Source organism: Glycine max, chromosome 11 (genome assembly GCF_000004515.6).
Source record: "Glycine max cultivar Williams 82 chromosome 11, Glycine_max_v4.0, whole genome shotgun sequence".
In the NCBI taxonomy this organism is placed as follows: Eukaryota; Viridiplantae; Streptophyta; class Magnoliopsida; order Fabales; family Fabaceae; genus Glycine; species Glycine max.
This window is the reverse complement of record NC_038247.2, coordinates 17,248,747-17,274,458: the sequence shown is the minus strand read 5'-3', so window position 1 is coordinate 17,274,458 and position 25,712 is coordinate 17,248,747. Positions and strand designations below refer to the sequence as shown.

At 32.0% G+C, this 25,712-nt stretch overlaps 1 protein-coding gene across 4 annotated transcripts; it reads right to left on the bottom strand.

Annotated features, from left to right (window-relative positions):
• Window positions 1–11,915: 11,915 nt before the first annotated feature.
• Window positions 11,916–24,937, bottom strand: LOC100813071 (uncharacterized). Of its 4 annotated transcripts, XM_006591068.4 has the most exons (13): window positions 24,161–24,936; window positions 23,745–23,789; window positions 23,605–23,649; window positions 23,456–23,500; window positions 23,169–23,213; window positions 22,520–23,069; window positions 20,497–20,612; window positions 20,346–20,366; window positions 19,252–19,370; window positions 18,222–18,326; window positions 13,786–17,376; window positions 13,466–13,679; window positions 11,916–12,889 (listed from the first exon to the last, which is right to left on the bottom strand). In XM_006591068.4, the coding sequence occupies exons 1-13, from the start codon at window positions 24,606–24,608 to the stop codon at window positions 12,204–12,206; spliced, it is 6,030 nt and encodes a 2,009-aa protein (XP_006591131.1). In that variant the 5' UTR covers window positions 24,609–24,936; the 3' UTR covers window positions 11,916–12,203. The 4 variants fall into 4 exon arrangements, with proteins under 4 accessions (XP_006591131.1, XP_006591136.1, XP_006591132.1 ...); XM_006591073.4 differs by lacking the exon at window positions 18,222–18,326 and having other exon boundaries at window positions 24,161–24,937; XM_006591069.4 differs by lacking the exon at window positions 23,169–23,213.
• Between the last annotated feature and the right edge of the window lie 775 nt (window positions 24,938–25,712).

Sequence of the window (25,712 nt, the reverse complement as noted above, 5' to 3'; positions counted from 1 at the left end):
CTTAATATCACCCCAATCATATTTTTTTTAATTATTATGTACGTGTATATTATTTGATGGCAAAAAGAAATAATATGTTACCATTTTATCTAAATAATAGTTAAGAAACATAATAAATCAAAGATTAATAATTTTTTATTAATGATACATAAAAGATAATGTTAATATAGTTAACTAAATAAAATAAGTATTTTATTTTCTTATTTATGAATAATTTTATGTAAATAGTTAGAATAAAAATAATCTGGATATTAAAATCAATTTACAAAAAAAATACGTGAATAATTTACATATTAATTTATGAAATTTAATTATAAATTAGTAAAATAAAAATATGTAAACTATTTAAAATAAATACATATAAAATAGTATAAAATAAAATTAAAAAGATTTATATATTAAATATTTTTTAAATTATAAATTTTGATCATTTTAAAAAAATTAATAAATCTTGACAAATGATACATAAAAAATAATATTAATATAACTAAATAAACAAAGCAAGTGCTTTAGTGATTGATTACTTTGTCTATCTCAATAAATGGTTATGAGTTCAATTCTTAGTAAGATATTTTATATTTTTCATTTCATTTAATTTTTTTTCACCTAAGTGTAATGTCAATAATTTACATAAGCTTTATGTCAATATTAATATGTCATATTAAAGTTAATGTTTGAGTGATGATCAATTGATAGAAAGATTAAAATTACTTATTTAAAAAAATATGAGAACTAAATATCTTAATTTAAAAATAGGAAGATCAAAATTACACATTTGAAATTATATGGAACCAGAATTACATTTTAACCTCTTTAATTTATTCATAAATGTTTTAAGTACATTATAAAATTAAATACATATATTAAATATTTAATAAATAACATTAAATACATATATTAAATACTTAATAAATAACATTAAATACATATATCAAATATTCAATAAATAGCATTAATACATATGTTAAATAAGCATAGCGTTAGCGTGAAAATTATTTTAGCTAAATCAAATATCTCTAGTTCAAATCATGAATTTGCATTTGCATTAAATATGTATGTAGTTGTATTGGTTATGTTTTAATAAAAATTAGGTTAAATTAATTATTTCATCCATATAGTTTTACTATTCTTACCTTTAGTTCCTATAGTTTACATTTTAATTCTCTTTTAATTAGTTTAGAAAGATTTTTTTAGTCCTTATAGGTTGTATTTTAATTTTCTTTTAGTCTCTATAGTTTGAAAGTGATATTTTTAGTCCCTATAATTTTATTTTTAATTACCTTTTAGTCCTTACTAAAAAATAATTAAGTACAAATTAGTTATAAATTATCAATTATTTTTTTATTAGAAATTAGCCTATGATAAATTAGTTACGAATTAGTTACTAATATATTTGTAGTTAAATGTAATCGATAATATTACTCATATATATTGATGATAAGGACTAAAAGGAAATTAAAATATAAAGTATAAGAATTAAAAAAGACCACTTTCCAACTATAAGGACTAAAAGGAAATTAAAATATAAATTAAAAGGACTAAAAAACTCACTTTCAAACTATAAGAACTAAAAGAGAATTAAAATGTAAACTATAAAGATTAAAAAAATCACTTTAAAACTATAATGACTAAAATATACAAATAATGAAATTATAGAAATTAAATGAATAATTAAACTTAAATACTAAATTGATTGTGTTAATCATGGATGGATTTAGATAACAATCAAAGGGGGGCTAATTTTCTTCTTCTTCTTGTTGTGTTGTAATTATTTAAATTTACAACTTATAACAAATAATTATTGAATAAATAATAAATTTTACAAAAAAGTTTACTAATTGTACACATAAAACTAAAATTGATTTATATTTCAAATGATAAACATAAGAAACGTATATGCTAATTTGTTTCAAAAGATTGGTTAAAAAAACTCCACATACTATAACTCATACTGATTTTTGTTTCAGACTTTGGAAAACTCTTCTATTAATCAGACACAATAGCAATCATCAAACAAGACTTACAACAGTCTTACAATCAAAGAGTAGATCAAATTAACTTTTAGATATAATAATTGAAAATTATTAAACCCTATAACAACAAAATATTGAATCCGCCCACTCCCCGCCAAATATTGTTAAAAAAAAGTCAACTTGGTGACAAAATCTTGAAAGACCATGATGCACAATTTTGTTGAGGAGTTAAAATTATTTTATAAGCATTATTTTGTGCCAATAAATTGATGTTGATTTTCCTTGCAATATCACAAGAATTTAACACTTATTAAAAAACTTTGAGATATATTATAAATACTTAGAGAAAAGATATGGCAAAGAATGAAATAAAATCACTGGAGTTGCAATCCTGATCCTGATTATGTTCGGATTCACAGATGGTTATGATTCTCCATCTATTAAAATTGAACCAAACACAGTGTTTGTTAAGCAACTCAGTTGTCCTCCAATATCTGGCATAGATTGTTTTTTTGCTAACATTGGGTATCCATTATGATTTGTTATTTGTGTTTCAAAATATCCTAAAAAGTTTGAAAATTATTACAATTGCATTACTTGTTGTGACGTGAACAAGTCCATTAACATCAATATTGTTATTCATTCTTTTACACATTGGTCTCTTTTTAATGTTTTATATTTATTCTTTTTAATTGAGTTAATTATGTTACTATATTTATTTTATAATTGATTTTATATGTCAGATGCTCGTGATGTTGTGATCAATGTGGTGAATTCTTGCTCATAAAAGTGCTAGAACAAGTAATAATTTGTGAAAAGAATGTCCAAGAAGGTTGTTAGGAGAAATAATACTGATGGATGACTATAATAGACAAATATTAATCAACGAGTAAATAAATCCTTTGTTGAATCATTTTTCTTATGTTCTTGTCAAATGGTAGACGATACTAGCAAGTGGTGTAGTGCATATATTTTGTGTCCTCAATTTATATTGTTTGGTAGAATTTGCCTAATTTTATTTTAATTGTACGTATACGTGATTTTGTAATAACTTACAAGAGAAACCGGATGAAATAAAGAAATATTTGAAGGGAAAATTTTTGTTTGTTGAGTTAATGGATTGTCACTAAATCAATTCTCCGTTAGACATGTCGATCTGATCTAGTTCTTTAAACAATGACGTTTTATATAGACCAAAATATTTTGAATGATTATTAAAAAAAACTCTTAGCGATATTAAATATCAATTATTATTTAAACCAATTGATTATTTTTAATTAATATAAATGAGATTTTTATAAAAATCAGCATTAAAATTAAAATATGAAAATCTCCTAAATACAAAATTGTGCGTAAATGAAAATTTATTTTTTGCTGGCAAACATGGCACCACCTCAAGAATGAAAATATTATTATATGTCAGAGAAAATAAAGTTTCAGATACATCAGCCATGACAAATCATACTTAGCAAGAACATCATCTACTGGGTTAACTTCTTAAAGATATGATTCCCTAAATAGTGCCCTCCTCCTCTGCTGATGAAATCTTTTATGGCATTGGCACCTACCTGAGAGCTTGAGCATCCCTCTCTGATAAGTAGTGCTTATTTGGTCATCAATGATTCCAATATAACAAATATCAAACTATCCACATCCTCCTCTTGTTATAAAAAAATAACTTCATCATGATGCCTCCATAAACAAGATAGGGTAACTCCAAACACTAGTGACCAATGATTAATGTTTTGAGAGTCCATAACCAAGATTGAAATTTTGATGTGAAAAATTGAGAGGAAATAGAGTTGCCCACATTTGACGGGCGGGCCACAGTACATTCACGATACATATGGCTGACACTTTCACTGCCATTATTGCAGTGGGCAACTATCGTTGTCACAACGTGGCAGATTTCTTAGCTAGTGTTTCTGTATTTGGACTCATTAGGTTGGATCTTGTACCAGTTTTCATTTCTTGATTAATTAATTGGATTCATTACAAATTTTACCAATCAATTTTTATTATTTTATAAATTTTATTAATTAAGTATTATTTTTCTAAATTTTGTCATCTAAGTTTTTAGTTTTTTGCATTTTAATGATCACCACAATCAGACTTTTATTTACCAAACTATACCAAATCAGGTGGATTTAAAAACTAATTATCAAAAATAGATAATTTTGTTTTTTAATATTCGTTATAATTATAATTAAGGTAGAGAAGTGACTTTTTAAGTTAATTATAAAATCGATATACAAAACTCTAAGAAAATTATATCATTTTGGTTACCAATGTGATGATAAAAATAAAAAAAATTAAATAGTAAAATTTATGAAATATTAAAAATTGAATGATAAAATTCATAAAAAACTTGAGTAATAAATTTCATAAGAAATTATAAAAGTTGAGTGATAAAATTTATAAAAATAAAACTTGAATGAAAAAATCATAAAATAATAAAAGTTTGATGATAAAATTTCCTATTTTTTTTATTTGTTAAAAAAAAAAACTAGCTAAGCAATTTGCCACAGGATGCCAAATATCTCTAAGGGCTATATCTGGATGACTCCTATTAACTTTGAGACGGTACCATAGTTTTCCAAGTGTGACACGGAAGCCAACGTCCGGGTAGTTAACTCGGTTTGAAACTGATAGACTAAGAGTATGTTTGGATTTCCGTTGAAACCCCTCAAACATATTTTTGGGTGACTAAACTGAGTTTTGCTTCATGTTTTGTTTTCTCTAGAAGTACTTTTGCCAACTACGTTTAGTGGTAAACTGAGTATGCTTCAAAAGCAACAAATGGGTTGCTTCTCCAAACCTCAGTTTGGCCAGCAACATTTATGAAAAATAATAAATGCCCACTCATTATTACCCCAACTCAAACACGATACCTCATATATTGTATTTTTCTTTTGGGTTTTCGACGGTGATAAGATTTTGTCTTGCTTTGTTATTGCTATCTGTACATCCCTCTTTAGTTCTTTGGTTTTGCTTTCAACGTTTGTACCTGTTTTTGGGAACTTTTGGTACCTGAATTTATATATTTCTTTTCCCTAATAAAAAAACTGGAAAACTATTTTGATACTCATTAAAAATATATTTAAATGATATAAAAATAATACTCTATTAATATATATATATATATATATATATATATTAAATTTCATACCTTTTCAGTAATTAAACATTTAAAAGTACTTTTGATAGTATTCTCTAAACAAAATTTATTTTATCAAACATATTTTTGAGTGAAAAATATTCAAACTTAAATCATATTGTGTAAACTCATTTTATTTTATCAAATTTAAATTTCGAACGTATTTTTAATTCAAACTTAAGTTCAAACATACACTAACACTTGTCCAACATTTCGCCTTAGTTAAATCCACCCAATATATTCTCTCATAGTAGGAAAAATATTTTTTTGTGGTTAGATATATTAACTTTTAAACAGAGGGTGGAGGGTTATTTTCGTCTTTGTATCTCACTCAAGACAACTTCCACCGCTGCCAATCCTTCTTAACTTGAAGGGTTAAAGTTAAATTCAACATAACGCCACTAGAGAACCCTCAAACCACCCTCCCAAACACACACCGGAACATTTATTAAATAGTTTTAAGTTTAATGTATCCACGTATTTATATTATTTTTTACTGCTCTAATATAGTAACAACTACTCCCACTAAAGCACTTCAAACAAAATATTAAAGATATTTAATGCTTCATTAATTATTTTTGTAAAATAACAACTAATTTTAAAATATTTATTTTATTATTAAAACATCATATAAAATGGAACGAAAAGAGTAAGAGTTATATCTATTAATATTATTAATGTGAATTACTATATGTTTATTTAAGAAATACAACAAATAATACCAAAATTTGTAATGTTTAATGTTTATATTGTAACAAAAAAAAATTATTCTAACCAAATATTAGCAATTTTTAAGCTTCAACATTTGGCAAAAACATTTGGTATTTCATGCACTAAAAAAAACATTTGGCATTTCATTACCAAGAATCCATAAATTATTATTTGGTTGTAATTTTGCTCTCTCTTTTAAAAGGGGCAGAATTACTTTTTTTTAGGCAATAAGGGAAGAATTACTATTATTCAAACTTTTTTAATTCTAAATTAAAAAGCTACTCATAAACTTGATTAGGAATTTGTGAAACGTAGGAATAAATTAAACGTATTTTCTCGACCTCATACACTAGATTTGGAATTTTGAAAAATTAATTATGAGTTGTAGAACGCTTGAAACTGAAATTTGAGCATTGAATGCATAACATTTTTATTTATTTTATGTCATCCAAAACTGTCATTTCTTTTATGAGGCATTTGCTATATATCCTTGATACAATTTTATTGAGGAGTTAAATTTATTTTAAAAGTATAATTTTGTGCTTATAAATTGATGTTTGTTTTCTTTGAAATATCATAATAAGAATATAACATCTATATAATTCCTGGGAGAGATTCTAAAGACTTTTGAGAAAAGTTATGGGAAAGAATGAGATGAAAATTATTGGAATGACGATCATGGTTATGTTGATCTTCGTACAAGCTGATTACTGTTATGCATCAATGAAAACTCAGCCAGACAAGCTTACATGTCCTGCACAATGTGGCATAGATTGTTTAGTAGCTAACATTGGCTATCCAATATGTTTTGCTATTTGTGTTGCAAAATGCCGTAAAACAGCGACAATCGATAAATACGATTGTATTACTGGTTGTGGTGTGAACAAATCTATTACCGTCAATATTGGTATTCTTTATCTTCCAACATAGTTCTATCTTTAATAGGTTTTATAATCATTATCTATAATTGAGTCAATATTGATATTGTTTATCTTACATATTTTTTTTTATAATTGAATTTACTTGACAGATGCTCATGGTTTTGTATCTTATGTGGAGGATTCTTGCTTGCAAAAGTGCCAAAACAAGTCATAATATGTTTACAAGAATGCTGAAGAATAAGGCTGCTAAGAGAATCAATACTCACGAATGATTGTAAATAAACAAATATTAATCGATGAGTAATATCAATCTAATTTTAAAAAAATAAAACTAGTTCTGAGAACATTTAAAAAGTCTTTTAGGACAAACAAACCAAGTTATTTAAGTAAAATAAATGAATATTTGTCCTAATTACGATGATAATGATAATAATCTTTTTACTTTCTTAATTTTGTTATAATGTATAAAAATATTTTCTTTATTTATCTTTTTAAATGTTGAGCATGTTGACTTGCATAAAAGTTTAAGTTTAAATTTATATTCTATATATCGTCTTATTCTGCAAAATATTTTTTTAAAAAAAGTTATTATAAATACTAGATTAGACCTTAAAATCGGGACTCATTCATGGCCTAACTCTTGCCACGGATCGAGCTTTCAGCCACATTCTTTGCAAGATGGAAAACTCCGACATAGTGGATATCCTCAATGTTAGTTTTGTTCATAGGGAAACTAATAAAAGAATTATGTAACTTTATTTGTCCATTGTACCCAGAATATGTAGGAGTAAAGGAACCACCCCTGTCCAGTTAAAAAAAAAAAAATCCGCTTATTTAAACAAAATATATAATAAAAATGTTCTTAATAATAAATTTTCCGTTGATAAAAATCAATAATAAAACTATTTTAGAAATGTATTCTTATTTCATAAGGGATACCAATAAATATTTTTAAGTTATATTCATTTTGTGCATTTAATTAAAGTCGTCTCTATATTGTAAGGTGCAAATATCAACACATAATCAACTTTAAACTTAAAATTAATTTGGTTTCGAAGGTCGTTTTCTTTTTTCAAATAGGTTTTTTTTATGACTTTTCCTAATAAATATTGGTTGCGACTTTTCTATTTTCTTCAATTCTTTCTATTGGGTAAAATAAATTCCTTCATATAGGATAAATTTTAGGAGTATTTATGGATTGAGTTGAGTTTGAATTTAGTTAAACTTGTTATCCAACTTGATCAAAAAAATTTGGATTAGGTTGGGTTGAGTTTGTGAAATTTTTTTATATACTCGACCCAACTCAATCTACTCATAAATGAATTAGGTTGGGTTGGATTAATCAGGCTCAATATTTAAAAATAATATTTTATTTTGTTAAATTTAAATTTTTTTAGAATAATAATTTGTTTTTTCCTAAAATTTTATAAATATATAATGACTAAATACACTCAAAAAATATTAAATTGTGATAACATTTGATTAAAGAATTAATGATTTCAATGTTAATATAATATTTTTATTCTATAAATGAAAAAACATAAAACAAAATAAAAAATAGAGATAAAAACAACTTAAAAAAGAAAAAAAAATCATGAGTAATTTAATTTAATAGTTTAATAAACTGTGAAAGCTAAAAATTAATGTGCTATATATTTAATAATTAATTTCTATATAATAAAAAATTAATTATATGATATAGGTTGGGTCGGATTAGGATGGATTGAGTTTTAAAAAAATAAAATCTATTACCCAACTCGTATGTGATTAGGTTTTAATTGGGTTGAATTGAGTTCGACGGGAATAATTAAAATAAAACCCAATATAATTGGATAGGGTTAGATCATTGATTGATCTGAACATCTGAATACTCCTAACAAATTTACTAGAAGAATCTTACTAAGTTATATTTTTTCATAATAATATTTTTTATATAAAAATGTTTTTCTTAGGAATAGAAAGTTTTATAACTTTATTTTACAAAAAAATATTAGCAAGGTTCGACACAATTGGAAATACACTTTTATGCTTTTATCCCAAAATGAATCAATCTAGCGGAAGGAGGATTAATTGGATGCAAATTAAAATTTTACTCCTTTCTTTGTTAAGAAATAAATTTTAGTTGGATTAGCCAATTTTTTCCGATTGAAAAAAAAACATAAAACTCAAAAGAACGACTAGATAAAAGTTAATTTATTTAAAATATGATTATAATATTTGAAGACTAATTAATTTTTAATAATATTATACGATATTCAGCATTTAAAAAAGGTTATATCCTTGTATTGATAAAAATTTAATCATATAAAAGTTTGTTAAATAATTTATAAATTTACGTAGATGTAAATGAATTTCATTTTTTGCATATTTTAGATGTTAAAATATTTTAAGAATTTTTTTGTTTTTTATATTATAAAATTCCTAAATTTATTAATTCAACAATAAAAATTACTTTAATAAACTCCTGGATTCTAAAACTTTAGAAAAAAAAAATAAAAAAAAGGTTAAATTATTAGTCTATAGTAAATAAAATTGGCATCCATGATCCACGATAGCCTATTGGCGTTAGATAAAAAAATCATTAGAAACATTAAAATGTTAAGTAGCATCCATGTTTTGCTTGCAAGTGGACTTACATAGTTACATTGCACTTCTCAAGCACATTATGGTTCATAGGCAATGGTGTGATGTCATGTTTGTTACAGGTTTTTGAATGCTAGAATTTTCGGAAGATTGCCATATATATATATATATATATATATATATATATACTTTGCAACATTGTTACAGTAGCTGCAATTAATGTTTGTGAGAATAATCAAACCCTCCTTGAAAGGCTGCTCTGGCATCAGATTTGAGATAGTACTAGAAGTAGAAGGCATTGTAAAACTGCTGAATCACAACATGCGTGTTTGCCCTTCAGCCTCAGGTGACTTAATTGGTTTCATTTTCATACATATATAGCATAGCTGGACTCCGATCCATACAGGAAGGTACCCCAGTTGATAACCCTTTGATTGAGGTATCTAGGAACAAAGCTTTGCATGGTGACAGTTTTCAAGGTAATTAACCCCAGTTGGAGTTTCAATCATGATTATGTTTTTGCCTACATTAGTGACCCGAGTAATGCCATGCACGTACCCACTGATGCAAAAACTAAAGCACGTGATGGTGGACCAAGCATTAATTGTTGAGTCATGATGGTTTTGCAAAGTAGATATGCTTTTCATATTCCTGAAGATTGCTTTTTTGAAGAGGCACTGAAGGTTGTCTTGCACAAAGTTGAGTGTACAAGGAATGACCTTGAGACTGGGAGTTTACCTAGTCCTAATAAAATTAAGGAGTGCAGATCGTATCCACTTTATAAATTTGTCAATTGAGGAAAATTAAGTCCCCTAGAGAAGATTTTGATGAACTTTTCAATGTAATTAATCAGGGAAGGATGATAGACCCGGTGCTTGTGCCTCAAGGATTGGGATGGTGTCCCTCTTCCTATACCTGAAAGCTATGAATGAAAAAATTATTAGGTGATCTTAGTTAGGATTACGAACACCGGTTGATAGTCTTAAATTAAAACTAATTAATTTTTCACATGATAGAGATTGACCAACCACTTAGACATCTGAGAAATTATTAAAAGATACTAGAACAACACTCAATTCCAACCAAAAATGTAATACTTAATCATAATTTCGAATTGAATCAAGCTAATAAGTTGACTTTACAAGCATGAATCAAATTGAGTTTGATTTGAAAAATAAAAGTTCATATTAAACTCAATTTGATCTTCGAGCTTAATCAATTCTTATTCCTTCATGTTGAACTGGACCTTACTCATTTCCAACTCTAATTCTTATATTTACATTTTTCAAGATCATTGATTTAGACTATTCTAATCTTTTATATATAAAAAAATAACTAATTCATCAAAACCAAAACAAGTAGATAACTTAGTTAATTTTAATTAATAATCATAAATTTAAATTTATGATTCTAATAGAATTAAATGATTTAAATAGTGATAATATTTAATGACACTATACTTAATTCAAGCATTGATTTTTTTTCACCCATAAGTGTGACTTACTCTCTTTGTTACATAATAAATGTCATCCTAAGTTTTTCTTACTAAAAATAAAAATAAATAGAAAAAAGTAATATTTTTTTACAAAACTAATATTTTTTTATTATCAAAATTTTATATTAAAAAGATAAAATGACAATTATTAAAGATATTAGTGAAAAAAATTGATATGATATTAAAAAAATAGTGCAACACTTGTTTCAAAACTTATATTTTTTTTCTAATTAATAAAACTTATATTAATGTTAATAGGAAAATAATGAACCACTGGCATAAAGAATAAGTATACATCTAATTATTAGATTTCACAATAAATTAAAAATATAAAAAATTAACAATTAATACAAAATGAGTTCATGTTTGGTATAATTAGAATTAAAAATAAGGCTCATTTGTTTTATATAAAGGACCGAAATAAATATTGTGAATTAATTTGCATTTTCATTAGCACTATATATGATCCATCCCATTATATAGGATAGCATAAATTTGATATAAGTTTTAATAAGCTTTTATATATAAAAATGATGACACTTTAGCAATTCAACTGTTAAATTCTGTAATGTAAGAATATTTAAATTATTCAAAATTTAAATGTGTTTGTAATACAATTTAAATTAGTAAATTTATTGTTATTTAAGAATGTATTTCATTAAAATCTTTTAAAAAGGCATAATAGAGAAACAATCATTTCTTTTAAGTTAAGATTTTACATTTTAAGAAATTAATATTGATTGGAATATTATACATAAAATTTTAAATTTATGATTTACCAAAGATTTTATATTTGGACAGATCTTCGTATTTAACTAAAATTTATCCAAGAGCCTTATTGAGTATTAGGGTATTTTGTGGAATGAAAACTTTTGCATAACTAACAATTAGCATTTTCTTTATCAAGAGAACATCTAGATCAAGTGAGCATCCTTATAAGAGCACTACGAAGTATGAAGCATCATTGAAGAGTGCAAGAGGAGTAATTCGCTTATTAACGAATTACTTTGCTGAGAGAACTGGAGCATGGTGGGGCACTTCTAGATACTAATTTACATAAAACCTTAACAAGTATTTTAAATCTAAAATGCAATATGAACAGCAACATGCTTTCATTTCAACTAACACTCATTCATCTCCCCCACCAAACTAGCACATCCATTCATTGCAATACAAAGGAGAACCATACAACTAATTTACATTGAATATACATTATAAAATAAATAATAATTACAACACAATAAAAACAGATGAGGACGACACTGGCACTGCCGCTGCCACCACCACCACAACAACAATATCTGCCCTCCTAAATTATTGTTAGAAGCCCCTCGACGAGGGAAAAGAAAAAATTGCCTAGTGTTAGGACAGATACGCAAAAGATATTTAAATACTTCTTCTGGTCATTCATCATCTGATAAACAGACTACATCAGGTGATGTAGCTTGATGTGCTGAGTTAGCCGGCGAGCTATTACAGCCAAATTTGGATAGGTTCAAGTTCATCAATGTAGGCAAATCTGGCATATGTGGCCGAACATTTGCCAGATTTATACCAGGTTGACTATTAGCATCACCACGAGAATTCATGGCAGCAGATAAATTAGGTGTGGATAACCCACCTGTACTTACGGGCCAATGCCCCCTATGAGGAACAGACTGAAAGTTTGCCGGCATTGGCCGGGGTGTCCGGTGAGAAAATGGGGGAGAAGTTACCGGAATATTACCGGGTGTAGGCTGACCTGGCCTCCCATGCGGAACTGTACATGGACTGGAGGCTGGGATGGATGTTGGGGGTCTATAAGGCTGGAGATGTGGTGCAGGGGCACGTATCTCCCCAGCAGTTTGAACATTTCCCAAGGGTGAAGAGAGGGAGTTGATATGAGGTAGTCTTGGAGAAACACTGGAGAAAGTTCCTGGTGTACTGTAAGTGGCCTGTATTGGTGATACCATAGTCTGAGTGGTAGTTGTGGCGTAGGAACTCTGCACGCTGGCTGCAGGAGGCCCACAAGATGATGCACCAACCAGACAGGGCTGAGTGGCATTTTGCTGACTTGCAAGCTGAAATAATTGCATTGGAACACTTGCATCTGACATTAATATAAGGTGTGGTTAGAAAAGACAAACAGAAATGAGGAGAATGGGGAAAAAATGAGGTGGATGTGCCTGCGCAGTGAGAGACATGCATAAAATGGCATATTTAACAAAATAAAACCCTTGCCTGATGTTTACAAAAATTCAAACAGCCAACCTTGGAAACAACTGCACTCCGTAAATGCATTGGTAGTTTTTTACTTTATATAAAGAAAGAAAACAGAACCCCAGGATATAAGTTATTGTATGCATTGTTTGCTTGAGAGCTTGATTCCAAATGCCCTACAAAGCCTATCGAAAGGGAAAGCCCTCTGTCCATTAACATTTGTTTTTGTGCAGATTCATTTTTTCCTTTTAGGAGTTAAATTATAAAAGTACATAAACAATGATAGAAGCATGACACTTGTCCATGTTAAGAAGTCTCCGCATATATCTTAATGGTATCAGCAATTTAGTTATGTTTTCAAGCAACAAATATACTTCAGCAGAAACTTGTACAGTCAAAAGGAGAATAATAAAGGGCAAAGAAATTTCCAACATCACTAGAGTCAGTATAATTTGAAGAAATATACCTTGCTGCATTCTTGATGCACCAGATACTTTAAGATCCATGGATTTAGCCCTGAAAGCCTCAGCCAATATCTTATTTACAAAAACTATTTTATTTCGTGTATCCAGGTTCTTCCTTATATTCTGAAATTCAACCTCAATCTCCTTACGTTTAATGTCATACTTCCTGTAAAGTTCCTCGAGTTCCTTCTCAAAATCACATTTCAACTGCAATTTCTGCTCCAACAAGTAGAATAATATAGTAGTTATCATAAAAGAAAAAGATTAAGGATATAAAACCTAATATAAGTATTATCATAGCAACAGTAAACCAAAAGCTAACCTTGTTTTCATATTCTTTCATATTTTGGTCTGTCAGTATACGCAGTCTTTCTAATTCATTGGTAAGTGGATCAAGGCACAAATGTCGAATAATCCTGGAAGCTGATTGGCTAGCAGGTTGTACAGGATGGCTATTATTCTCTGTGAGAGTTGACAAATTTCTTGTGTCTGAAGACTGCCGTCTGAATCCACCAGGAAGAAGTGAATCAAGGTCCATATTTGAGGCTGGATGTACAACTTGACGAGAACATGAGTCAAGTTCCACATTTGAGGCACATTGCCCAACAGCTTGGTTTTGAATCTCAATTGATGTCTCGGGAATGTGGTTGGGAATACCATCTTCATTGGATGGCTGGTCTTCAGTTCGAGTCACCAAAGGCAAGTTAGCTAGGTCCTGGTTGGAAGAAAGGATACCGGCAGAAGGTAATTGCCCCTCCTGCTCTGGAGGCTCCATGACCAGTGAATCATTAATGGATTGATTGTCTGGTACAAAATCAACAGAACTAGATACCAAAATGTTCTGCATTTCTCTAGCAGTATCACGGTCAGGTGGAGACTCTACAGATGATAATGGTTGCACTTGTTCTAGAGGCTCCATGAGATCATCAACTGGTCTAGATACTGGAGTCTCTAGGGACAAACTGTTTTCTGTCATGGTTCTACATGCTCCTTCCTGCTGGTCCGAATATGAGGCTTGTTGCACAACTTGATTTTGAATCTCAGAAATGTGATAGGGGAGATCATCTTCATCGGATGGCTGGTCTTTGTTTCCAGTCACCAAAGGCAAATTAGATAGGTCCTGGTTGGAAGAAAGGAAACCTGCAGAAAGTAATTGCCCCTCCTGCTCTGGAGGCTCCATGACCAGTGAAACATTAATGGATTGATTATCAGGTACAATATCAACAGGACTAGATATCAAAGTGTTCGGCATTTCTCTAGCAGTATCCGGGTCAGGTGGAGACTCTACAGATGATAATGATTGCAGTGGTTCTAGAGGCTCCATGAGATCATGAACTGTTCTCGATACTGGAGTCTCCTGGGATAAACTGTTTTCTGTCATGGTTCTACATACTCCTTCCTGCTGGTCAGATATGGCATTTTTCTTCACCACTGCACTGTCTGTTAATTGACATCGAGCCACTTTATCGCTATTTTCTGGCACTAAGACAGGAATTTGTTCATCAGGTAGGGTCAGACCATTGCCTGGGCTAGTAGCACAAGGCCCTGATGATAAATCTCCATCTAATAATGGACCTCCATTAGATATTTGATCCATGGATGAAGAATTCAGAGGAATTATATTCTCAGGATAATCAGTACAATTGACTGTGGCAGGCCTTCCCACAGCTTCCTCCCCATCTAATACATTTACAGTAATCCTCTCATGACAAGTGTCTGACACTTCAACTGGAATTTGTCCAACAGGTATGTTTGATAAGACTTCATGATTTTGTTTCTCTAAAGAAGGTTGATTTGAAAGAATAATACAATCAGCATCCGAGCTATTACTAGGACTATCAGCTTCGCGTGGTCTGGACAATACACTATCTAAAACTGATGACTTGGGAATGTGGTTGGGGAGACCATCTTCATCTACTGCACCTCCAGATATTTGCTCTGTGGATGGAGTGAGATTGACAGTCTCAAGCATTCCCACATGTGCATCTCTATTTAATACTATGGTCCTATCAGCATTTCTCTCATCAATCAAAGGTGGATTTGGAATGACAATAGTTGAACCATCACCGTCATCATCCTCAAGGCTCGGTGCAAAATTCTCACAATTTTGCATGCACATGGCATTTTCATTACGGACATGGTCTTGAGGTGATTTTGAATTCAAGGAGGAAATTCTTTCATCAGACAAAGATGAGTTCAGAGTTTCAGCATTTTTTGAACCATTATTGTCATCAGCCTCATGGATTTGTGCAGCATTCACACAATTTGGTGTGGATATGGTATTTACACATGGGATATGTTCTTCAGATGATTGAGAATTCAAGGGTGCCATATTCTTTGCACCATCATTGGAACCATTAGCCCCAACTTCTATTGATGAACCACAAACAGGATTGCTCAGTATAGTCCCATCAAGTTCCCCTTGCCTAGAAGAAGGAATTTCAACATGATCACCATTTGAACTGCTGGTGTTACACCCTGTAGGAGACACCTCTCCACAGGGAACATCTAATGTTTTCCCATCACATATCTCTTCATTAGATGAAGGCAGAACTTGGGCTATAGCATCCTGCCCAAAATCATGAGATTCACAACTATAATTTATACACTCCCCCTCCTCTGGCAAGCTAATAGCTCCATCAGAACGCTGAACATCTAATGTTTTCCAATCACACATCTCTTCATTAGATGAAAGCAGAACCCGTGTCATAGCATCCTGCCCAAAATCATGAGATTCAGAACTATAATTTACAAACTCCCCATCCTCTGGCGAGCTAATAGCTCCATCAGAACATTGAATATCTAATGTTATCCCATCACATATCTCTTCATTAGATGAAGGCAGAACTTGTGTTATAGCATCCTTCCAAAAATCATGAGATTCACAACTATAATTTACAAACTCCCCCTCCTCTGGCGAGCTAATAGCTCCATCAGAACATTGTTCTCTGGAATTGTAATGCTTAGAGAAAATATTTCCTTGACTATCATATTCATTTTCAGCAACATTATAGCACTTATTTCCAGATACTGGTCCATCTTTTGAAGCCACTATGTCCATCTCATTAGCATAAGCATGTTTGACCAGAGGAGTTTGCAGTTCAACTGTGCTACTGCATGGTACAACTACAGAGGCATTGGCATCAGGAGCTTCAGATAATCCAATCCCAGTTCCAGTCCTTGTCATGATTTCAACTATATCATTGAAACCCTCTCCTTCGACAACATGATCAGACACAAGGTCTTTCGGAGCATTAGAATGCTGGGCTTGATCACAAGTCTGGTCAACCTTAGTCCCAGATTTGTTTGAAGTAACTGGGTTTATCAATTCATCAGGTGCTGAAATCTCTTGGAATGTCAGCCTTGTTTTTAATTGCTTGTCCTCAAGATCCTTGAGACATATCTCATGCTGCCTTTCCAATTCTCTAATTATTTTCATGTATTCACTGTTGAAAACCTTGAGCTTTTGCTCTTTGGTTACATCATTGGGAGAACATGATTGAATAGCTGCCCTGTGTATTCGGTACCTTCTCCAAAATTCACCATTTTCATTTTCAATATCTTTTTTCAACTTTTGCTTCTCTTCTTGTTGTGTCAGAAGTAGCTTATTCCACTGGCTTTTACTCTTCTGAACGTTTTTAATATTTTTAGAATTGTCATTTTTTACTAATTCAACCTCTGGTGTCTCTTCAATAAATGAATAAACCCCATTTGATGACTCAGAAGCTTTTGGATAGCTGGCAACATTAGAGTTTCCTGTGAGTTTTAAAAAAAATTCCTTCAGATCCCAGAGTCTTGAATTAATTTCATCCACCACTTCCTTCTTGCAGTCAAAATTCAAGTTCTGCTTAGCAAGCATGAGGGACTCTTCAAAGTCAAGTTTGTGATTTAGCAAAGCAGCAGCAGTCCAACACTGAAAAGAAAAAGCTTGTCAGTTACATGTATTAAAGGCAACCAAGTGAACGACACACATTTACAAGAATTTGGAAACCTAAATTTCCAACATTAAACAGGTTGTTAAAAACTTAAGATGGTAACCATAATACCATATTGCAAATAAGCAGAAGATAGAACCATAACTTCTTAATAACAAAAGTTTCATCCACACAACATTGTTCTATGTAGATCCCTACAATGAAATATGAAGCCTTGTATGCAAGAAAAAGGCAAAAAAAAATCCATAGAAAGGAAGAAGTCTCATTAAATGGAATGAGTGGAAAGAATACAATATTCAACAGAATTAAGATCAGTAAAATAACTTTTACAAAGTTACTTCAAGTCAAGATTATTTGACCGGAAAATTGTGTCAGGCATGCATATTGAGGCTAGAACCTAGCCTCATTTGATCAGCTGACTGCGCTACCCAGAGATCAGAATCTCAACTTGTAAAAATTTCAAGGCATTCAACATAAGAAACAGGTTTGAAGTTGACCAGGTAGATCAAGTGCAGAGTAAAAAATGTTTGCCCATTAGGTTGCAGCAACAAACAAATATCCATGGATAAAACATCAACAGGCATCAATGAAGTATTAGACTTTACCAAATAGAAAGGCCAAATGATGTAGAATGAAGGATGTTTAAGGATTATTATGTTATTCTTATATCTTAGAAATTGTAAGAATGATGCACTTTCATTTTACCAACGGTCATGTATAAAAATGTTAAAAAAAAATATTCCAGCAAGCAAAATAGGCCAGGCCAAAGAAAATTGAAGGGAAAAAACATATGTATGAAAAAGAAGAAAATGCAAATTCTAACCAGAGATAGTTGAAAAGCCTGTAATATTGACACTGGTTCTGTACAGATCTGATAATTGTTCATAGTATATTCAAGACAATTTTCAACCATACTCTTGACATTTTCCTGCATTAGGAAAAAGATGTTCAAATAAAACAAAATTCAAACTGAACAATAGAACCAAGATTGAAATATACTAAATGACAGAGTACATAAAACATTGTCCTTGGGTCATGGATTCATGATCTGGAATTCAGGTTTTATTAGTAGCAGGTGAAGCCATGATATGCTATTTTAACGTATACGGTGACTCCCAAATATGACAAAGTAATCCATCAACAACGCATACACACTTTCCAACAAAATCAAACTATCAACACCAAACCCTTGGGAAACCAGCAGCAGAGCATCATGTCAGAGATATGCTCTCATTAGTTATTTACAGCTCCCCCCCCCCCCCCTCCAAATTATTTTAATATTGGCTGTTTGTTTCTAAGAATAGCTTTTGGTGTAGAACAAGTAATATTGGTCTACACCTATAATTGGATCCAAAACTTATTAGCCTGATCACTGTTGTTCTTTCATTCCAAGCACACGGCAACCATTTCCAACCCATTATCTTCAACCCAGTTACTGCTCTAAGCAATATCCTTTCTGTTAATATTTAAAACATTGTACTTTTCCTGTTTCAGATATCACTATTAAGTTTCAACCTTATACTTTTCCTATTTCAGGCACCCCTATTAAATTTCTAAACAAAATGTTACAAAATCAGAAAATCCACATCAGAAAGCCCCTTCAACATATCCTGGATCAAGCCTTTTAACCTTGGACTTCACAATTCCAAAACAGACTTCATTCCCAAACCATTAGACAACATTCACAAGATTCAAACTAAAACATTTGCAAAATTATGACAGGATTAGTAATCTATCATCTGAACATCCAGAGCATAATGAAAGGACAGAATCAAATCAACCAAATTATGAAGGCCTTTTACAAACAAACAAACAGCACATATAACTTGACAAAAAGAAAACAAGGTACATACAGGCAGATGCAGAATTTCACAAAGATTTGCTATCTCTGGCTTCAGTAAAAGATGTAAGCTCCTCTGCTGTTTTCGTATTTTCTCTGTTTCAACAGTGTTCCCTTGAGGTATCTCTGGGTCTGTCATTTGATCAGCAAACAAATTAGCAAGAATTAAGAACTGCAATTCATATGGAATAAATTATCAATCAGCCTTGTTATGAAGAGAAAGGACAGTTAAGGCAGCAGCATGCCCAAAAACTGCCTCACTTTGAGACAGTAAGACAGAGTGAGTGCCTCTTGAAAGTGAGACAACAAGATGATTTTTTTTTTTGGGGGGGGGGGGGGGGATCAAGCATATTAATTCTACAGTTGTGACGGGAAAGAAAAGCAAGTAAGTTGGGGATGGAGGAAATGAAGAAAGTATGCTGTGTTGGCAGGAGTTTGGTCAGTAATAAAGATGTTTGTACGTGTTTCCTACTTTCCTTCAGTTTTGAAGATGGAAAGAGAGAAGAGAAGTATATGTCTCAGCTATGATGAGTGAAAAACCATAGAAATAGATAAGAATCTTCACCGAAGATGTGAGAAGTCACTTATATTACTCCTTTGGCACTGTCTGAACTCCGGAACTGAAAGATTTTTGTTTTTGGCTTCTCCCTGTATCTTCCCTCGGATAGGCCAGATTGACTACTCTACATCTTAGTTCACTCACTAGGATTAGAATGATTCAGTAAGGATTTGGGGTATCATTTAGGTCACCAATAAGCTTGCAACTCAAAGAGCACCACCCCCAAATCAGTAAGATCATAGGCCAAGTCATGCCAGAGATTCAAACTAACTCTAGACCACCTATCCCTTTGTCTTAACCAAATCCAAGCACATTCAATTCACAAAAAGAGAATAAAAAATGTGTCATTTTGGTTGAGTTCATGATACAACAGAGGTGAATGCCTCATGCCTCAAGTATAAGAAAAAGCCTCCACATCAGCATTGAGGCTCCTCAGGTGATGAGAAGCTATCCAAGAAACCTGCCTTGTCTCATTAAATCTCCATATTTTTTCAAGAAATAATTACAAACACAAGCAGTTGAACTAGACAAGAATTAAGAGACATTACCCACTGAATCTCCAGAATTTCCTGCAAAAAGTACCTTATGGTGTCAGACGCCCATAGGAAACATCAATGGCTTCAATAATTCTTGTTATTTGTCATTTGTCTGTGAAGACACATAACAAACTGAAACTTAATAATGGTGGGGACAACTAACCTTCCTTGTTCCTAGTAGATAAATTTTCACCATTAGATTTTGAAGAAGGCTGATCAACATTATTGGCAGTTTTCCTCCCACCCTTTTTCACATCTGATTCTGATAAGGAGATACGCCTGAAAAAAAAATTTAGGAGCTAACAAAATAAGCTTATCCCAAAACTAATGTGCAGGCAAGGTTTTTTTTCTTCTTTTAAGATACTGGCATTGTTTTTAATCCACCTAAAAATTGATTTGCAAGCATATCATCTTGTATTAATGTATGATATGTGTTGACGACCCATTTCCCATAAGCAATACAATCCGCACAAAGAAACTAAACTTTAGGTGGTTATAATAGCCAGGTAGTTTCTTAACAAAATATGTAAAGGCTCTGTTAAAAGTTGTTAGGAACTCAACAACCAAATGGATTAAGTATCAACAACCCAAGTAGCTAGCAGGTATATGCACAAGTTTGGGAAAGTTGGCGTAAGAGGTGCTAAAGGTGTTTGGCCAAAAGGGGAAGTCCGAATGTGAGATAATGAGTTAGGATATAAGGAGAAGGGAAAGTTAGTTAACATAGTTAGACTATTAATGAGTTAGTTACAACAGTTAGGATATTGATTAGTTAGTAAAGGAGTTAGTTAGATAGAGGGGTTTATTTGATATAAATAGGGGAAGAAGGATAGGAGAGAGGGAGATCTTATCATTTGTAGATTGAGCATTAGCTCTTTGTGAAAGGAGAAATCCTTTGTGAAGAGGAAACCCTTGGAGGAGAGTTTTTTCTCCTATTTTACGTTCTTTTCTTATTAGTCAATAAAATCCTTTATTTTCTTTCTCATTTCAATTCTTGGTGCCTAACAGAATGAAAGTCAGTTAGACACATAGGAGAGAAAATTGAGGTGAGGAGGCATGCAGGGGACAAATCTCTTGGGAGTTAGGGGAAGGGATACATGTGTATTCTATTAGTAAAATTTGTGACAGAAATGCCTCTATGCAAAGATTAGGCTTGAGGTGAATCTCATCTTTTGAGGATGATCCATTATGTGTTTACCATTATCATACTTGAATAATAATACACATTCACATCTATTTACAGCTACTTCGAGAGAAAGTGAGGGAGTGTATAAATGCAATTTTAGAGACACACTTTAACTTACTATCTATTACCTTTCCCTTTCATCCTTTTTCTTTTCTATTTTCCTTGCTCATATGGCTATTAGAAAAAACTTAGCAACTAAGAAACATCCATACAGTATTTGCTCAAAAACAACATGTGCGTGTAGATTGGACAATTATCTAGTTAGCTACTATTTAGGGATTTTGAATTAGTATTTAGGGTTTTTGATTTAGGGATTTCTCTTCATTAGGGATTTAGCTTTATCTTTTAGATTTGGTTAGTTTAGATTTTTTATTCTATTTTATTAAATTTTGTTAGTCCATATATAGAGCATAGATCCTCATCAAATGCCTTGAACAACCTTGGCCGACACTTCCTTTAATTAGAGAGCATCTGAAATTTTAGTCAGAGGAGCACTCTACCCTAGAGGAGTACTCTAGGTTTATCATGGAAGTATCCTATCAAGAGGAGTACTTTTGGATTAATTTTCCATTTTGTTACCCATCAGTATGACAAGTCGACAATGGAAAAATTATACCTTAGTTAAGCTTATAGTCCTAATATTTTTTTCTTTGTAATTATTTTAGTCCTTTACTTTTTCACTGCATTCATTTCAAACACTCATTTTATCAATTACATCAAATTTCCCTAGATCATATATCCAAATCATTTTATTAAACTGTAATTTATCCAACAGTTATTCAGACGTCTTAGAAAAATCAAACTTGGCACCTCACATCTTACTAGAAAAAAGCCACAGTATTTTTAACATACAGAAAAAGATATCTTTAAGAGAGAAAAGAGGAAACTATGAGAGAGCTAAACCTAATAAAAGCAACAAAACATGGATTAAAACTCTTATTTCATATTAATTCAGGAACAGGATTGGTTATTTCCCTATCATTTGCTAAAAACTAGCAATTACCTTATCCTTTTGGAACATGACCCGCTGGTCTCCACAACATTGCCACATATCCTTGATGGGTGAGCATCCTCAATCAAGTTGCTGATGTTATTGTCAACCAACATAGCAGAAGCATCTGAATGCATGTCCAACATATTTTTTTTTCTCTTCAAAGATATTGATTTTTCACCCTTATCATTCTCAACACATTTCCTAATCAAATTTTCATTTATTATGGAATCCCTTGACCCTGACTTCTGTGATGTCTCCTCCATGCACGATTCAGACTGAACCCTTTCAGACGCCCCACTGGGCGGCTCACAGGTTGCAGCATTAGACGGTACCAATGAATTTAGAGTCGCATTATTATCTAATAGTTCTTTCAAAGGCCCACTCAACTTAGACTCAGCTCTCATCTCTTTACTATTGGCATCTTCAGGTAGAAGAATATCCTTATCATCCCTGGCAGAATCAAAACAATTCTCTTTAAGGCACACGTCAATCTTGTCCCTAGCCCCGTCATCACCTTCCTGAGCTGACATATCCACCCCATTTGACTTCTCATGGCAATCTGGCATTCAAAAATTAAAAGTAGAAGAATATTAACAACAACAATATACCAACACTGGCACGCCACACTCGACAACATTTTTAGTTAACAACTCATCACCTTCTTGAGTTGACCTATACATCCCATTTGTCTTATCATGGCAATCTGACAGTAAAAAATTAAAAGTAGAATAATATTAACAACAACAATATACTAAGTACTAACACTAGCACACCTCACTCAGCAACATTTTCAGTTAACAACTCATCACCTTTGACCTATCATTCCCATTTGTCTTCTCATGGAAATCAGGCAGTCAAAAATTAAAAGTAGAAGAGTATTAACGACAACAATATAGTAACACTAGACAACTCACTCAGCAACATTTTCAATTAACAACTCATCACCTTCTTGAGTTGATCTATTCATCCCATTTGGCTTCTCATGGCAATCTGGCAGTCAAGAATTAAAATGAGAAGAATATTAACAACAACAATTTACTAACACTAGTACACCTCACTAAGAACCATTTTCAATAATTCAATTAACTCCTCACCTTCTTGAGTTGACCTATCCATTCCATTTGTCTTCTCATGGCAATCTGGTAGTCAAAAATTAAAAGTAGAAGAATATTAACAACAACAATATATTAACACTAGCAAACCTCACTAACCACCCTTTCTTCAATTAACTCACCTCCTTCAGTTGACCTATCCATCCCATTTGTCTTCTCATTGCAATCTGGCAGTCAAAAATCAAAATTAGAAGAATATTAACAACAACAATATACTAACCCTAAATTCCATCCTCATCTACAAAGGCATCACAGCCATGAGTGAGAGTGTGTGAGAGATAAAAACCGTATGCTATTGATAAATTGGAAATCGTAACTTGTAACAATCCAACAACAGAACTCCACCTAACTCAAAACATTTTGTTAAAAAGTGTAACTGATCAGAACCAACTCATAGCCACCTCCACTAAACTCTAACCAAGTCCACCAGTTAGAATAACACTGCAACTGATCTGAAACCGATTCATAGCCACTCGCTTAACAAAATAAAATTACTTAACCATTAAATTTATAAAATTTTTGCAACCTGTTAAGTTACCTATCTTAGGTTTAACAAAGAGAGCACGATACTCGCCCGCAGTCATTCTCTTAGGTCTAAGTCTCGAAGAAGCTTCCGCGCCACTTTTCTCATCATCATCATCTTCGTCAGCGCTAGCCTCAAACGCCAACTGTTTCCCACTGCAATTGCTCTTCGAACCCGAACTCTTGGATTTCGAAGCCGAAGGATCCGAAGAAGGAGAAGGAGAAGCGTTCTTCGTTCTCTCAGATCTCCGCAACGGACTCGGCGTCTTCTGACCGAATCTCACCGTGATTCTCGCCGAGAGCGACGGCGGCGTCCGCTTCTCGAGCCGTTCCGACTTGCGATTCGGAGTGGCGTTCGTGGCGGAACCGCTCGCAAGCGCATTCTTCCCTAATGTCTCTCTCGAAGACCTCGTAGCCAGTCCTTTCTCTGTGACGACGCGACCGGAACCAGTGTCGTTCGCCATTAAAACCTAATTTACAAACCCTAATTCGCCAATAATAGCAGTTTCGGAGACATGGTGGTTTCTTCTGAGCAATGTTGAACTCGGAGAGTAGCGCGGAGAAAATTTTACTCGGCTTCAGGAAACGGCGGCGAACGGCGACGGTGTTCTTCGAGTTGGGTTGGTGTTGCAATCAAGGGGATTCTCCGAGCACTATAAAACGCTGCATGTGTATCCCGAGGAAAGCCGAGAAATTATTGCGAAGAATGGAATACAATTGGCTACAAGAACGGGGAAAAGGGCATTATAGACTTTGACTTCAAAGTGTCATTCTACACTTGACAACACAATTTTGGAGTGAGTGTGGAAGAGAGACGAAGAATTATGCCCGTTTGGTACTGAAGAAAGTGGGAGGAAAATCAATAAAAAAAAAAAATATGATTAATGAAATATTTTTTTCTGTTTGATGGAAGAAAAAATTGATTTGTAAAAACAAAAATTTAAGATGTCGTTTAGGTTTAGGGTGGCTTTTCATTTTGAATTTTGTTTTTTTTTAAATAAAAAATAATTTTGAGTTTTGATTTATTTTTGTTTTTAATTTTTTTTTAAATATTACAAATTAAAGATAAATAAAATGATTCAGTTATTTTATTGTATCTCATTTTACTATGAAATAATGATGATAATAAAGGTAGCGGGATATGAGTGAGAGCAATGAAGACAGCAACAGTAGTGGAATTGAAATAGTAACAACGACAATGATGACGGTAATAATAGTAAAAATGGTGGAATAGTAATGATAATGTTTTAAGATTTGAACCAAATCAACTATTTTAAGTGGTTCAACCACGACGCAGAGGTTTGATTAGGTTAAGTTGCTTATTTGATCGACCATGCATTGAACCTAATGTAACTCAATATGACTTGATCAAGTTTGCGGTTAAATCGATGACCCACTAACCAGGTAGGGCCACGCCCAAAGGAGGAAACACACTAGTCATACGGGTCAATTAAGGTTGGATATAATTTATTTTTTAAAATAAAAATTGGGTCATGCGGGTCAATTAGTGACCCACTGGTTCAATCATTGACCCAATGTCTTGATTAAGTCAATCACCAGTTTAGTTT